Here is a 16,146-nt window from a genome sequence, read left to right on the forward strand (position 1 = left end):
TTTTATAGTTACTAAAAAGTTGTTTATTATCTGGACAGGAGATGGCTCCACCTTACCATGATCAAGAAGCACTAGCCTTTCTAACACTAGGTGGAAATGGTCAGTACATTTCCCAAAGATGTGCTTAGACCTGACCTCCTGATTTCAATTAGGATTCATAGGGAAATGCTTTTAAGTTGGAAGAAATTAAGATCTTAATCTGAATATGGAAGCACACAAATAGAGTGTGTGGATGATGATGCTGATTTGACACATCTATCTTCACTGAAAACAGTATCTTGGCTGAGCATTGCCCTTAGGGACTGGATCTCAGCCATGGGATGTGTAAGTATCCTGAGAGCTTGTTAGTAAAAATGAAACTGAAAAATCATGCGGAAGTGATCTAAATAGAAGCAGAGAAGATAAAAATTATTTCTGTTACAGTATCTAAACTTAGTAACTGTTGTAAACATACATTCATATTTTTGTTTTCTTTGTTTTTCTTTTCTCTGAAAACAGGTATTTTGATGTAAATGTAAATATCAAAGGATTCCATTTTCATGGCTGTGGCATTGTACAAGTGTAAGATATTGAATTACTCTTTCAGTATGCACTTCCCGAGTATTCACAAAAATTTCAGTGCTTAAAAGAAGGGTGAGAAGCAGAGAAAAGTGGAAGCCACACAGGCCAGCATGGAAAATGGTACTGCAAACTGTTAGCATGTGCAAAATGTCTCCTAGAAACCACATTAGCATTGGCATTCAACAGGCCAGTGGAAAATGTGGCTGAACCTTCAGGGATTAAAGGAAATAGTCTAACCATAAAGCATAGTTGCACCCATGAATTGTAAAGCTTGCAGTGAAGTTTCTCTAGTAATTTTTATTTGCCATTTCTCAAAAGACACGATTGTGTCTGTGCTCTTGTGGAAACAGATGTGAGATACTTTGTCCTTTAAATTAAGACCTAATTTGGCTCAGTTTGAATATCCGAGGAAACTTTGGAGTTTCCACGAGTTTCTGTGTAGTACCTTTCTTAAGATGCCTGTCTTCAGATGCCTGTCTTCAGATATCCTGCAGGTGCACAGGGAAGTCACAGATGAGCTCTTCGACTACTGCATCTTACTGGATAACCAATTTTATATCAATGTTGAATATGCAAACACTGGAGAATACACTTTTTTGGATCTATCCTTGAGATATACCTCTCTGGCTGGCTTGGACCTGAAAAGAGGCATTCCAAGCTAAAATAGAAAGTATTCCCACTTGATTCCCAACTGAGAGACTGTGATCTGTATGTCTGAGACCTGCAGGTTGTTTTCAAGCATATTCTTTGTATGAAGGCATTGTGTAAAGTTTTTGGATACATGGTTCTGCAAGGAGGGTGATCCTCATCTTCCGTGAGATTCAAAGAGGTTTGGCTAATGTGATTCTGGTACCAGCAGATTTTTTTTTTTTCCTGTTTGTTACCTTTCTGTTTATCAGAAAGGAAAGTGGAACTCCTCATCCCACTTCTCCTTCTGGAATTGTTCATATCGTGTTACAGGTTAGATTCATCCCTGACATCTCTTTCTTTCCCTCATGGAGTGCATAATGCATCATTCTCTCTGGCAGAGTATGCAGCTTCTCAGTGTGGAGAGAAGTGTTTATAAAGATCAATAGAGCCTGTTTAAAACTTTACTAGCAAAATAGTCAGTATGGTGTATTTTTAGTTTTAGTTTTTGGTTCTGTTGTTCCCAAATAGATCGTCAGTCTCAGTTTGGAATCCACGTACATTTTTTCTGTCTGATGTGCACTTAGATAAACAGTAATTCCCAAATTATTTTCTGTATAGCAGTCTAAGCAAATGTGAACTTCTCTGTATTTGATAAGTCTTTCAATTGTTTAGCAAGGTGTATGTGCTGATTGCTGGAAATACATCTCTTGCAGTTTCTGTTTTCCCACAGATTTTCCATTCAATTGTCTGGCATATGACTGCTTAAATTTGCTAAATGTATGGTGAACCAGAAGCTGTAGCAATCAAGTCACAGACCTCTGGAAAAAGAATATTCATTGTTGTACCAGACACAGACAACATCTATGTTATTTCCCCAATTTACACGTGTAACTTTTCTGCAAGCTCTTTTAAACATGTGAGGCTATTCTGGATAAGAGAGCTGCTTATACTGATAAACTAAGGTTGAGTTTTACCAGAATAATCTTTCAAGACATTTGAGAAGAATATAGTTCAATCGTCATCTTCGGTTTCTCCCAATCCAAGAAAGTAGTGGCACTTCTTGTCTGGTCCCTTACAATGACTTGACTTGATTGAAAATATATTTCAGTCCTCTCCCTAGGTCCGTGTTTTTTGAAGCTTCAGTAAACTCATTTAAGCAAGATTTTAAAAATCAGAGTGGTGACAAACTACTGCTATGACTTAAGACTTTGAAGAATCATACTCTAGAAGGTGAACTTCAAAAATAAGGACAGGAATTGAGATTCCTAACCTTGCAAAGAAACCCCTATTTTGAACAATTAATTTGCTCAGGTCTTTATATGGGGAGATTATCTGTAAGATTCTATTATTTTCCCACCTATTTTTGATTTCTATAATATAATATAATATTCCTGTATTCACTGTCTTGAGTATCTTTTGATTGCTTTCCATTGGATACATGCCAGGTGCATCTAGGTCGTCTTTGATTGGTGTCTAGGATTCATACCTCTTAACTACAGCCTAGACATGTTGTCTTTTGTTCCAAGCTCTAATTAGAAGCCTGTTTCTCACGTTCCAGAGATTATTAAGAATCTCTGTAGATGAAACACTGCTTTTCCCAGTACTTCCCTTTTTAGGCTTGCTAGTTATGCAAGTTAATTCTTCAGTAACTGCGATGGTTCAAGCAAATGAACCATCTGCAAACATGTCTTTTTAAATGGATTTGCTCTTAATTCAAAGAGTAAAAGAGTGATGTGTTGGTACTTCTTAAGGTGTATGATTGCTCCTGCCTCTCTTTCTTCATTGTTTCACATTTTTTAGGACTGAAGTTGTGTATTTTTTGACAGTTTGTTTCCTTTGGACCTTTACTTTTCCCTTGCAGTTAGTGTCTGTCATGTCGGCTTAAAGAAGTGTGCTCTAGTTTTAAAGAACTATACCAAGAAATGATACATATGTGATCTGTTTTGGAGATGAGGGTTGCTCCAGTTTTGCATTCTTGCAGATGCCCTCAATCAAGCTGTTATTTGTTCTCTCTGTTTCCACTTTTCTTCTTGGGACTGATGAAATCTCATTGTCCTAGGGGGCCTCTATTTGTGAAAGTCAATTAACCCTTGTGATAGTGACCTGCAACAAGCAGAAAGCTCTTTTGTTTCAGATGAGGAGAGGTCGACAGGAAGGAACAGAGTGAAGTTCTTGGTTGGACTGATGCTCAGGAAACAAAAAAGGATTCTGTAGTCTAATGTAGTACAGAACATGTGAATTACTAAGTTATGCCTAAAAACCTGCAGAATCACTTTTTTTTCTTTGATATATAAATAGACACTTGAGCAAGCTGACCAAAGATGGAAAAACATTTTTGCCCTTGAGTGTATGTCATGAAATGTTCCCAGTGAAGTTTTCACGTCTTAATTTTTTAAAATAATTTTACTTCTCATGCTAAATGTTGTGATAAGTACCTATCTTGCTCTTCCCTATACTCTTCTAATCAAAGATTGACTTTCTGTGAGTTACTACAGAAGAAATGAAATCCACTTCACTTATATATATTGTTTACTGACTACTTTTACTAGGGTGGCAGTATTCTTTAGTAAAACCATTCTGTTGATAGCTGTTGATCAGTTGGAGAATGCTAAGGGGGTCCTTCCAAACTGATCCAGGAGGTAGTTTGATAGTTCTGCATTAAGGCTAAAGGGGAGTAAGAGCTGATGTATGGAAAGAATGAGGTTGTTAAGAGTCTAAACCAAGTTGTTTCTGAGAATAGTCTTAGAAAAATAGAAGTACAGGGGGAATGTTTGTGCAGGATTTGTGGACTTATTTATTTAATAATTATGGTAAGCAGATAAAATTCCCGAGAAGAGAAAAAGTCTAAACCTTCTGACAGATCTTACTGTGGAGTAGGTTTGGTAAGCTCTGTGCTGTTGCTGCTTTTCTTTTTAATAGGCCTTCTATGGACATCAGTTTTAAAAATCTTTCCTTTTTTTGTGTGTGTGTATGTGATTATACAAATGAAGTTTCAATTTATTGCCAAGAACTTTTGTTTTAACATCTGTTAATGTTTCTCCTCTTAAATGTTTGGAATCAAGATGCAGTCTCACATGCTTATTACTTTATTTTACATTTCCAAAATCAATAACTTTGATTGTATTTGTGTAACCTGAAATGTGCTCATGTTAAATGGCTTCTTGATATTAATTCCTTTTTCTTGGTCTTCCTAATTTAACTTGAAACCAAGAGACAATTTGGGATATATTTTTTTTCTCAATTCAGTCATCCATCACAGTGAAAAGATTTTATTGATAGAAAACAATGTAGTTAAATTTACATGCAAGTTCCTGTTGTATCAGATCTTTGGTTACTGCTTTTGATAAAAATATTTTTCCAGATGAAACTCTGTTCAGACCTTTATCTGTATGTATGTGTCTGGTGATCACTTTTGTGTTTAATGTAACTTGGACGATTTTTCTTCAGCTTGAAACACTTGAAGACAAAAAAAAAAAAGCAACAAAAACAACAAAAAGTTAAGTAAAAAAATAACCTACCGTTTGAACTTTTGGTGGCCAATCCAAATTTCACAGTAGATTTTTAGCATAGTTATTTGCATTCTTCTGCTTTTCTCAATTTTGAAAGAATGGACATGAAAGATTCACAAGTCTAATTCAGACTTATTGCTTAAACTATGCATACATCTGTATGTTCTTTTGTATAATGACATGTGCTAACTGACTAAATTAGATATTTGGTAAAAGATCATACGCATACTGTCTGCTAGACTAAAACATAAAATAGTTATAGGTCAGGGAACACAATAAAGAATACGAAGTTAGTTCTTTGAAGCATTACAGACTGGAATTTTTGATGCAGAGAAACTGACAGGTCTAGAGCTGCAAAGCCCTATTTTTATCACATTAATTGGAAATTACGTGCCAAAACCAATATTTGTTTAAGGAATTCTCTATATTCTTGGTGCTTTGTCTGTCTTAATACTGAAATTGCAGGTACTCTGTTGATAAATACTCATTGTATTTTGAAACATATAGGATGGGGTTGTGTTACCTCAGGTGACAACCTTGGTGAACAAGCAAATAGCAAGGTAACGAGTAGAACATTTAAGTTTAATGTTTTTACTTTCTCATTTCAGCCACAGTTTTGTTCATTCTAAAACAATGCAGCAATAACATAATGTTATGTTAATTTCTTTATCTAAACAGAAAATATTGTTTACATGCCTAAAATAGTAAATTATTATCTGGATATGTATTTCTTGGTACATCACAGTTCTTACATCATTTCTTGATATATCACATTTCCAAGTACAAGTTCCAAGTTCAGATCTACCAGGTTGGTATACAGAGTCCTAATATACTGAATGAACAGAATAATCTTTGTGTGCTATTTACTTTCTGGACTTAAATTTCTTCAAACTGTATTTCTAGGCAGCTACAGTGAGAATAAAGAAATTGGAAGAAAACACTGAAGCAGAGAGAGCAGCGCATTTGGAATCCAAGTTCAATTCAGAAATCATCCAGGTAAGCTGTTTGTTAAATACTTTATGGAAGTGTACAGTAAAAGAGTTGATAAAGATGTAAAGAAAAAATCTTCCCAAAATGGTAAGACCACTTACTTTACTCAACAAGAACATTAAATATATATTTTTTGTACTGTGTCAAAACTGTAATAGCTGATACATAAAGGGAAGAATAGAAACATACCTATTTTTGAGGGACCATTATTTTTTATATTAATATTTTAGTTACATTTGTACGTTTGAGAGAATAATTTTTCCTAGCATTTAAACAGTGTGGGAAAAGGAAGTATTTCACTGGAGTTAAACACCATAATACTAGTCAAATATCCTGTCTTATATCTTTTCAATGGATGCTTACTAGAACACCCAGTGGATATATCTAACTTCTTTAGGAATGGGATAATCAAAGCACCCTGAAACTGCAGTTCCAAATATGATTTTTCAGAGTAGATTTCAGCTTCAAACAAAATTATAGTATCAGCAATTACCAGGAAAGGTTAATTGTATGAGGAAAAGTAGCATATATATACCTGAATATTAAATCTTTAAATGATATGGGGTTTGACCAAGTAAGAAAATTATGGCTTATTTTAAAAAGCAAACAAGAAGAATTTAACTAGCAATTCTTTAGTAATCTTACATTTTCACACCTTTTATAATGTATTAAAAAAACTCCAAAACCCACTTCTTAAAAAAATAATCTTAAAAGAAGACAAAAATATTTTATTTTTTTTTTATTTTCTGAGTAACAAAAATAAGTACTGCCATTCCTGAGATAGTTATTTTCCTAGTCTCATGATCTGCTCAGTCAACAGGCACTTTTTTTTTTTTTTTTTAAGTGATGATTAATGCGCTAGAAAGGAGGTATTCAATTTTCTTCATTTACTTTCCCTACTTCACCATCTTCAAAGGAACTGGGAGGGCAACATTCCTTAAAGTTAGGATCTTCTCTTTTATGAGTTAATGACTGGTAAGGTTTTATTCCATGTTCATGTACGTGGACAAAGGCTACACTTCTGCTCAGCACAAAACACGCTTGTGTTTTGTGCTGAGCAGAAGTGTAGCCTTTGCTGTTATTCCCCCGCTTCCATGCATCTGACTTAAAAAACAGAATTTCCCTGAAAACCGTACCTAAAGCGTAAAAGACAAAATACTCAGACACTACTGAAGGACTATAAAAGACACTTTTCCTCAGCTTATGTGTTTGTTTCTGTTTGGACTGTTTATATTGATACACTTTTGTGTATTTTCAGTGCTTTTTCTATAAATGCATTAATATAGAATTAATAGAATATAATTGTCCGTAGAACATTGCTTTCATTGTTTTTTTGTTTGTTTGTTTGTTTGTTTGTTTGTTTTTATCACTTTGCAGCTAAGAATTCGAGATCTTGAAGGAGCTTTGCAGGTAGAAAAAGTCAGTCAAGCAGAAACTCTTTCGGATTTAGAAATGATCAGGAAGGAGTTCAAAGAGGTAGAAAATGCATATGAGAGAGAAAAACAGAATGCCCAAGAGAACCTGGAAAAACTCAGTATGTAAGTTATCTTCTAAATTTACTGCAAAATGGCAGTAGGCAGCTTGAGTAGCACTTACAGTTTACATTCTCTATAGTATTCTGTCAGTAGAAAACAAAGCCATCCTATGCGCTTTGCCAAACCAAGGCTAAGTGCCTGGCATTCTGTTAATAATGGGTTCATACTGGGAGCATACGTATCATGGGAAGGTGGAGAAAATAACCAATCTGTTATGCAGATTATTTGTCAAAGCAAAATACTGAAAATGGTAGTTATAATAGGGTTCTGTCTCCTGCAGTGTGTGTGAGAGGTGTAGGAAAACATACATGACAGGCTTTTAGTAGATTTTTTTCACTATACACTTGAATTATAATGAAAATTATTGACCTTGTGGAGCTAGATGAATCTTTAAGATTTCTGTCTTGAAGTTGTGTATTTATAGTGCGTAGTCTTCACTTACAGGTTTTGAATTCATGTGGAAAGTTTTGGCATAGTAAGAAGATGACAGGAAAAGGTGTGAAGTGTGTGAGAGTAGACGATCATAGAATCATAGAATATCCCAAGTTGGAAAGGACCCATAAGGTTCACTGAGTCCAACTCCTGGCTCCACACAGGTGTACCCGTGTACCCAAAAATTCAGACTAAGTGCACAGTCCAAATGCTTCTTAAACTCTGACAGGTTTGGTGCCGTGACTACATCCCTGGGGAACCCGTTCCAGTGTGCAACCACCCTCTCAGTGAAGAACCTTTTCCTGATATCCAATCTGAACTTCCCCAGTTACAGCTTAACACCATTCCCTTGGGTCCTATTGCTGGTCGCCAAAGAGAAGAGATCAGCGCCTTCCCCTCCACTCCCCCTCGTGAGGAAGCTGTAGAATGTGATAAGGTCTTCCCTTAGTCTCCCCTTGTCCAGGCTGAGCAGACCAGGTGACCTCAGCCATTCCTCATACATCTTTCCCTCTAGGCCCTTCACCATCTTTGTAGCCCTCCTCTGGACCCTCTCCAACAGTTTCATGTCCTTTCTGTACTGTGGTGCCCAGAACTGCACACAGTACTCGAGGGGAGGCCACACCAGCACAGAATAGAGTGAGACCATCACTTCCCTTGACTGACTAGCAGTGCCGTGCTTGATGCACCCCAAGATATGGTTGGCCCTCCTGGCTGCCAGGGCACACTGCTGGCTCATATTCAGCTTGCTGTCAACCAAAACCCCCAGTTTCCTCTCTGTGGGGCTGCTTTCCAGCGTCTCGTTGCCAAGTCTGTACTGATAGCCAGGGTTGCGCTGTCCCTGGTGCAGGACCTGGCACTTGCTTTTGTTAAACTTCATGTGCTTGGTGATCACCCATCTCTTCAGTCTGCCCAGAGCTCTCTGCAAGGCCTTTCCATACTCAGCAGTGTCCACAACTCTTTCAAGTTTGGTGTCGTCGGCAAATTTGCTCAGAACACCTTCTAGTCCTACATCCAAATCATTTATAAAAACATTGAGGAGGACTGGCCCTAAAATGGAGCCTTGAGGGACCCCACTAGTGACTATCCACCAGCTGCATGTGGTGCCATTTACCACAACCCTTTGAGCCCTGCCCATCAGCCAATTGCTCACCCATCACATGCTGGCTTTGTTAAGTTGTATGCTGGACATTTTGTCCAGTAGGATCCAATGAGAAACCGTGTCAAAAGGCTTGCTGTAGTCCAAAAAGATCACGTCAGCTCATTTCCCTTGGTTGACTAGATGGGTGATCTTATCATAAAAGGAGATGAAATTTGTTAGGCAGGACCTACTCCTCATGAACCCATGTTGGCTGGGACCAATGACTGCATTGCCCCCCAGGTGTGCAAGAATAACTTCAAGAATCATCTTCTCCATAATTTTACCAGGCACTGATGTAAGACTGACAGGCCAGTAGGTGTCAGGCTCTTCTTTCCTGCACTTCTTGAAAATTGGTACAACATTTGCCAGCTTCCAGTCTACTAGGACCTCTCTGGATTCCCATGACCATTGAAAAATAATTGAGAGAGGTCCCACAGTGGTGTCAGTCAGCTCTTTAAGCACCCTGGGATGAATCCCATCTGGATCCATGGACTTAAATGGATCCAAGTGGAGCAGCAACTCCCGCAGATGTTCAGGGTCAGTTGGGAGTTTATCATTCCCACTGTCAAGGTCCTCTAGCTCAGGGCACCCAGGGTGCTGAAGCCCATCATCTGCATTGAAGATGGAGGCAAAGAAGGCGTTAAACGTCTCTGTCCTATGTCCTTTTCTGTGAGGTGACCTTCCCCATCAAGTAGCAGACCTATGTTTTCTTGGGTTATCCTTTTTCTGTTCACAAATCTAAAAAAAACCTTTTTTATTGTCTCCCACAGACCTGGCCAGCTTCAACTCTAGTTGGGCTTTGGCCCCACAAATTTTCTACCTACAAACACGAACAGCATCCCTGTATTCCTTCCTCATCACTTGACCCTCCTTCCAGCAGCCGTACACTTTCTTTTTCTGCCTATGCTCCAGTAGAAGATCCCTGGTCAGCCTTCTGCCTTGCCTGCCTGCCTTCTGGTATTTTGGAATCGCCTGATCTTGTGCTTTTAGGAAGCAGTGCTTAAAGACTGACCAGCACTGATGGATGCCAATGCCTTCAAAAGCAGTTTCCCAGGGAACCTTGCTGACTAGTTCCCTGAGCAGCCTGAAGTCTGCTTTCCCCATATCCAGGGCTGAAGTTTTGGTGGCACTTTTCCTTCTGTTACCATAAATTCTAAACTCAACCACTTCATGGTCACTATGACTGAGACGGCCGCCACTTGCCATGTCTCCCACAAGACCCTCTCAGTTCTCCAGCAACAGATCTAGCAGGGCACCTTTCCTAATTGGCTCCCTTAGTACCTGCACCAAGAAGTTATCATCAAGGTGCTTTATGAGCCTCCTGGACCTGCTCATGTCAGGCATGTGGTGATACCAGTTGATGTCTGGCAAGTTGAAATCCCCCATAAGGACAAGGGCAGTTGATCTCGAGGCATCTCTTAGTTCTGCAAAGAATAATTCATTGGCATTGTCGTCCTGGCCAGGTGGTCTGTAATAGACTCCCACAATGACATCCCCTTTGTTTGTCCCTTAATCCTTACCCAGAGGCTCTCAACTTTGCCATTGCCAACTTGAAGTTCCACGCAGTCCGGCTCATGCTTCACATACATCGCCACCTCGCCTACCCTGCCTGTTCCTCCTGAAGAGCCTGTAACCATCTATTGCAGCACACCAGCCACAAGACTCATCCCACCAGGTTTCGCTTATGCCAATGATGTTGTAGCTGTGGCACTGGGCCAAGACTTCTAGCTCATCCATTTTATTCCTCACACCGCTTGCATTTGTGTAGAAGCACTTCAAATGCGTCTCCCTACACGTAGCACCTTGTGGAGCTGACTAAAGGACCTCACTGGCACACAGTCCCTCCTGATTCTAGCACACCATCCCTTAGTTCATCACCAGCGTGCCTGGTTTTATCCACTTCTCCCTTCAACTCTAGCTTAAAGCCCTATCTATCAGCTCTGCCAACTCCTGAGCAAAAATCCTTACCCCTCTCTGAGAGAGGTGCATCCCATCTGGTGCCAGCAGGCCCAGTGTCACTTAGACCTTCCCCGTGATCAAAGAACCCAAAGTTCTGCCGGTTGCACCAGTCCCGAAGCCACGTGTTAATGTGATGAGCCCACTTGTCAGCATCGGTCCCCCCCACTGGAAGGACAGAGGCAAAGAGAACCTGCACCTCTGATCCTTTAAGTAGTTACCCCAAAGCTCTAAAGTCCCTTTTGATTGCTTTTGGACTTCCCTTGCTGCTTCATCATTACCAGACTGACAAAATTACCTGGAATTCCTGTCCCACTTAGCATAATCTCTTTTATCTGGTAACAGGTAGTTTTTGGAAGAATGGCTTTGTTATGTTCCCCAGGCAGAAAGGAGGATTCATAGTTCTGTATTGTCTTCTTTGGCTGAATCAAGTATATAGTGGGGTAAGAAACTGTCAACCAAAAGAATGGTGTTGGAAGGCAGATAACTAAGCAAAATGTTAAGTAAAGTGAAGGACAGTAATAGGTGAAGTTTAGGGAAGGAAGAGGTTTAAGAGGACTTAAAGTTGGTGGTGCACAGTGGGGTCATGGAAGGAGATTGAAGCTGCTAGAATGTGTAGGAGAAAGGCAGAAGTGGAACTTCCTTCACTCTGGGATTATATGGGTCTGTACACATAGGTATTTATGTTGACTTAAACAAACAATAGCAGAAAACAGAAGAAACTGGATTTTGTACAGGTAAGGAATTTTGTGGACCTTTGAGCACTGAATTCATCCTTACTATGTACATGGTTACAGAGCTGTTTTTAGTAACATTTGAAACATCTGCTGTGTTATTATTTATAAAAATAAGGACAAAATAAGTCTGAATGTGAGATTATGCATTTAGGTAAACCAGAGCCATATTAAAAGAAATAAATCTTTTTTTTTCTTCCCTAATAAAATGAAATAATTTTCATATAAAAAAAGTTGTGACAATATGTGAAATACATTACGATTCTTCGTGATTGCAGTCTTAACAGCTGGGAAGCTGACTGAATATATTTTGAGACTCTCTGTGGTCCAAAAAGAACATCCTGCCTGGTGGTTCTTGCTTTGAGCATGAATCTGTATTAGCAACATAAATGGCTTTAAACTTAAACTAAGTTATTTGTGTTTCCTTGAAGTAGAGAGCCTGCATCAGTGAAATGACTTTTTTTTTTTTTTTTAATTTAAAAAATTATTTTGTGCTCAAAACAGCCTTACTTGAAGATTGTTGGGTCACTGGCTTTACATAAGAAGCAATTTGCATTTTGTGTGTTCTTCATGTATGTAACTTCTTGTTCTTATACAGAATATGGTTCATTTTTTATCTTCTGGTAGGTTGCCATATTCAGGTGGTCCAGAAAATATGCATAATTCATTTTTTCACAGATAAATTCACAGATAATATCTTATATACCCCACTCATTCTTGGACTGTTTCTTCAGTCCTTCCAAGGTCCAGTATTCCAAGGTCAGATTTTCCAAGGTCCATATCTGTATTTACAGCTAGAGCAGACAAAATCAGCATCCTCAAATGAAACAGATGAATTTGTTTTTTTTTTTTTGGCTAATGTCAATGAAGCTGGAGTAGTTTTCAGCCTAGAAAAACTTTTAATGTCTTGTCAACATGGTATGACTTTCTGTAATGAATCACGGAACCGTTAGTCTTCCAACACTCTCTAGGTACCATTTACTCCTTCCGTCTAGAAACTTCTGGAACTATTCTATTATTATTATTTTTTTTCTGTGTAAGCTCAAAACGTTGCCCTTGAATTGTATGAGCAGCTCATACATGCATAAGGCATTGGCTTTGTTTGTTAATTGGATATCAGTATAAACTTTGTATAATATCCAGACAGTACTTTAACTACTTTCAATTATTTGTTGATTCAAGCAATTATTTCTAGCAGCTTCTGCCTACTGAGAAAATTTTCCTTGATTTTAGACAATGCAAACCTTTCTGTGGAAGCCAACACAATTTAACACTTGGTGGTTGTGTCAACAGAGCTTAAAGAACAGGCATCCACCTGATGGTCTCAGGTGGACCAGTATACTAGTATACTTTGGATACTTGCATGCAGTGGGCATGTACTGCCTCTTTTGTCTCCTGCCTTTTTTATGTTTTGAGGCAAACAAGTATCAGTTAAGCTGATGAGTATCAGTGATTGCTTTCACTGGATCCCATCATTAGAACTTACGATCTACTTACCTTTGAGGGTTGTGGTCCTTGGACTAATGACAACGTCAGGAGCTCGACATTTTATTTTAAGCCGTAGTTTGGCATCCTAATGTATTTTCCCTTTTTCTGGAGGAGTCCCACAAGATTGTCTTGAAGTCTTACATGTTGGAAAGTGTTGGCTACTTTCATTTATTGTGATAGAACACTTGAAATTTTTTTAGTTGGACTTGATGTGGAATAAATGATACCAAAGTTGGAAGCTATCTAAAACTGTGAGAAATTATTTTCTCAGAAAAAGATGGTTGTAGTAACAGATCCCAAGCAAACAGACTTTTCTGGGTTGCATAATTTATTAATTAGCTCTGAACCCAGTAGCACTATGTAAATTGGAAGCAACAAGGGATCTGGCTCTCTGTGTGAATTTACTTTTCTTGAAGAGTGAGGGCATGACATAGAATAAATTGGAACTTCTCTTACTGTGTTTCTGAAAGCTATGAGAGTAGGAGTGACTTTGGAGGACTGAAATAGACAAATGCCATCTTTAAGGATAAGAAGTAAACATCTATAGCTAAAATAAAAAAAAAAATCAACCATGCTGAAGCAGAAGCACATAGGTATTAGGAGGACTTATAAAGTATTCGTTTAGCTAAAATATATGTTATATCTTTATATAAGAGATAAGTCTATAGGATGTATGTAAGAAATAAGTCAAAGCCAGGAAGTGATGATATTTATTCAAAACTTTAAAATTTGGAAGAATTTAGAGCCTTTTGGATTACTTAAAATTCTAATGAGACTGAAGTGGTGGGAGGAAAGACAAGGAAGAGAGAGACCTTGTTGTTGCCACTGTTAAGTTATGTCATAGAATAATTCAGATTGGAAGGCATCATAGAAGATCTTTACTTCAACCTTCTTCTCAAATCAGGATCAGCTATGAAATCAGGTTGTTAAGGGCCTCAACCAGTAAAGTCTTGAACACCTCCAAGAACGGAGATTGCACAAGCTTTCTGGGAGTCTGCTACATTTCTTGACTGCCATTATGGTAGAAAAAAGTTTATCCGACTTTCTCCTTTGAACCTTTTCTGATGCAATTTGTGACTGCTGTCTCTTGTCCTCCAGCCATACATTACAGTGATGAGACTGTAATGTCTCAGTCTTCTTGATAACCTAAAGATATTGTAGGGGTCTGTTATGCTCCCTGAAGTCATCTTTTCTCCAGGATGAATATATCAAGTTCCCTCAGTTCTTACATGGCATGTTCTCTAGCCCCTGATCATTCTGGTGGTATTCATTGGAGCTCATTCCAGTTTATTATTAACTTTTTTTCTTGTGCTGCTATTAGTTCTCTACTAAAATGCTATGCTGCTGATTTGTGGCTAGCTTGCTCTCTGACAGGTCTTTCTGGGCAGAGCTGCTCCCAAACTGGTTATCAGCCACATTGCTTCACGGGGGCTCTTCTGTCCCAAACTCTGAACTTCCATGAGCTACTGTTGAATTTCAGAAGCTTCATGTTGTTGTGCTCCTCCTGCCTGTATAGGTTCTTCCTAGTGTATCAGTTTTGTTGTGTTGTGTCCCCCTGGCCGAGTTCAGTGTTATCTGCAAAATTGATGAAATGGCACTCTTGGCCTAATCCACGTGATTGATGAAGATGTTAAACAGACTATAGTATACACTCCTACAGTATCCAACAGTAGTTACCAGCCACTACTATCTAACCTTTTTTATTTTTAATCTATGTGGTAGTCTGTGTATCTAGACTGTGAATTCCTAATTTGGCTATAAAAATACTATGAGGCAGTGTCAAAAGTTTTGCTAGAATTGAGTTAAACATCATCCACTATTCTCCTTTTGTCAACAACTCAATTTGTTCTATTACGGAATGTAACTGGGTTGGTCAGACATGATTTAACCATGGTAAATCCTCAGTGACTGATTCCTGGTCATCTTTTTCTCTTTCATGAGCCCAGAAATTTGTTTCAGGAGGAATTGGTCTGTGATCTTCCTTTTACATGTGAGGCAAACTGGTCTGTAGTTTCATGGCTGGTTCTTTTGCACTTATCTGAGTAGAGGTGTGATATTTGCCTTTCTCCAGTTGCCAGGGACCTCCCTGACCTCCCTGATCTCTATGACCTTTCAAGGGTAATGATGAGAAGCCTAACTATGACACTGGCCAGCTCTGTCAACACATCTGAATGCAGATGTGCTGATGTCTTCAATTTCTATGTATTCAGTTTTCACAAGTAATCCCGGACTCAATCCTCATCTGCTGCTAGCAGTTGTTTGAACCCTGTGGACAAGCATGTTTTCTTTCCTACCACAATACAATGGTAAAATCTCTTTTTCTCCTTGTCATCCTCTACAAACGTAAGTTCCAAGTGAGCTTTGGCCCTTCTGACATCTTGCACACATGCATAAGCAATCTTTCTAAATTCCTCCTTGCATTTGTATTCCTGCTTCTGTCTCCTGCATGTTGTTTGGCCTTGCAGCTCTTATGAGCTACCTGCTTAGCCATGCCACAGTCTGTTTGTATGTTTGTTTTCATGAGTACCAGGAAGGACAGTTCTAGCAGAAGAATATTTTAAAGCTTTGGATGAATCTGCTGGTGGAAAAATCTGAAGTCATGCCATTCTGAGAAGAATATAGTCAGGAATGTGGAAACATTAGAAGTGAGGTTTTTACATGAAAACAAACTTGTTGATTAAGCAAGACTTGGCATGGTGTTTCTGAAGAGGGCTACCGTGCTAATTAAGTTTTGATGAATTATGTTTATTACGTGTAACTTGGAGTCCATATCAAAATGATCAAGTAAAGTTATGGCTGGAAGCTTAGTAGAAACAGTAGTAATTGAAAAAACTTCTCTGAAAAAAAAAAGGTAGGACTTTTTCAGTTGAAAAAATAGTGTGTGGCTTCAGAAGCCTTACAATGTGTAAACATCATATGTGCCACATCTGTTGATTATATTTAAAAGTATATAGTGTAGTTCACAAAAGTATTTTTGATTAATAAATGTTCTAATGCTGAAACTTTCCAGATTAAAAAGAGAGTATTTCTCCACAAACAAGCAAATGAACGAGAAGATTGAGGAAAAGAAAAAGGTAATTAAAGATCTCTCTGAGAGACTACAGGATAATGAAAAAACTCGCAGAGAATTACAAGAGGAACTTGCAATGGTAAGACAAAAGGCCTGTGGCACT

The 16,146-nt window shown here is 38.4% G+C and overlaps 1 protein-coding gene across 2 annotated transcripts in view; it reads left to right on the top strand.

Moving 5' to 3' along the window:
- Nucleotides 1–16,146, top strand: part of CCDC171 (coiled-coil domain containing 171) — a 172,668-nt gene that overhangs the window by 29,483 nt on the left and 127,039 nt on the right. For both annotated transcript variants that reach the window (XM_084304666.1, XM_084304667.1), the window contains exons 6-8: nucleotides 5,604–5,696; nucleotides 7,068–7,228; nucleotides 15,984–16,122. In XM_084304666.1, the coding sequence (XP_084160792.1) occupies nucleotides 5,604–5,696; nucleotides 7,068–7,228; nucleotides 15,984–16,122 (393 nt within the window). The remainder of the gene's footprint in view (nucleotides 1–5,603; nucleotides 5,697–7,067; nucleotides 7,229–15,983; nucleotides 16,123–16,146) is intronic.

The sequence above is a fragment of the Netta rufina genome, assembly GCF_964035555.1.
Source record: "Netta rufina genome assembly, chromosome: Z".
Taxonomy (NCBI): Eukaryota; Metazoa; Chordata; class Aves; order Anseriformes; family Anatidae; genus Netta; species Netta rufina.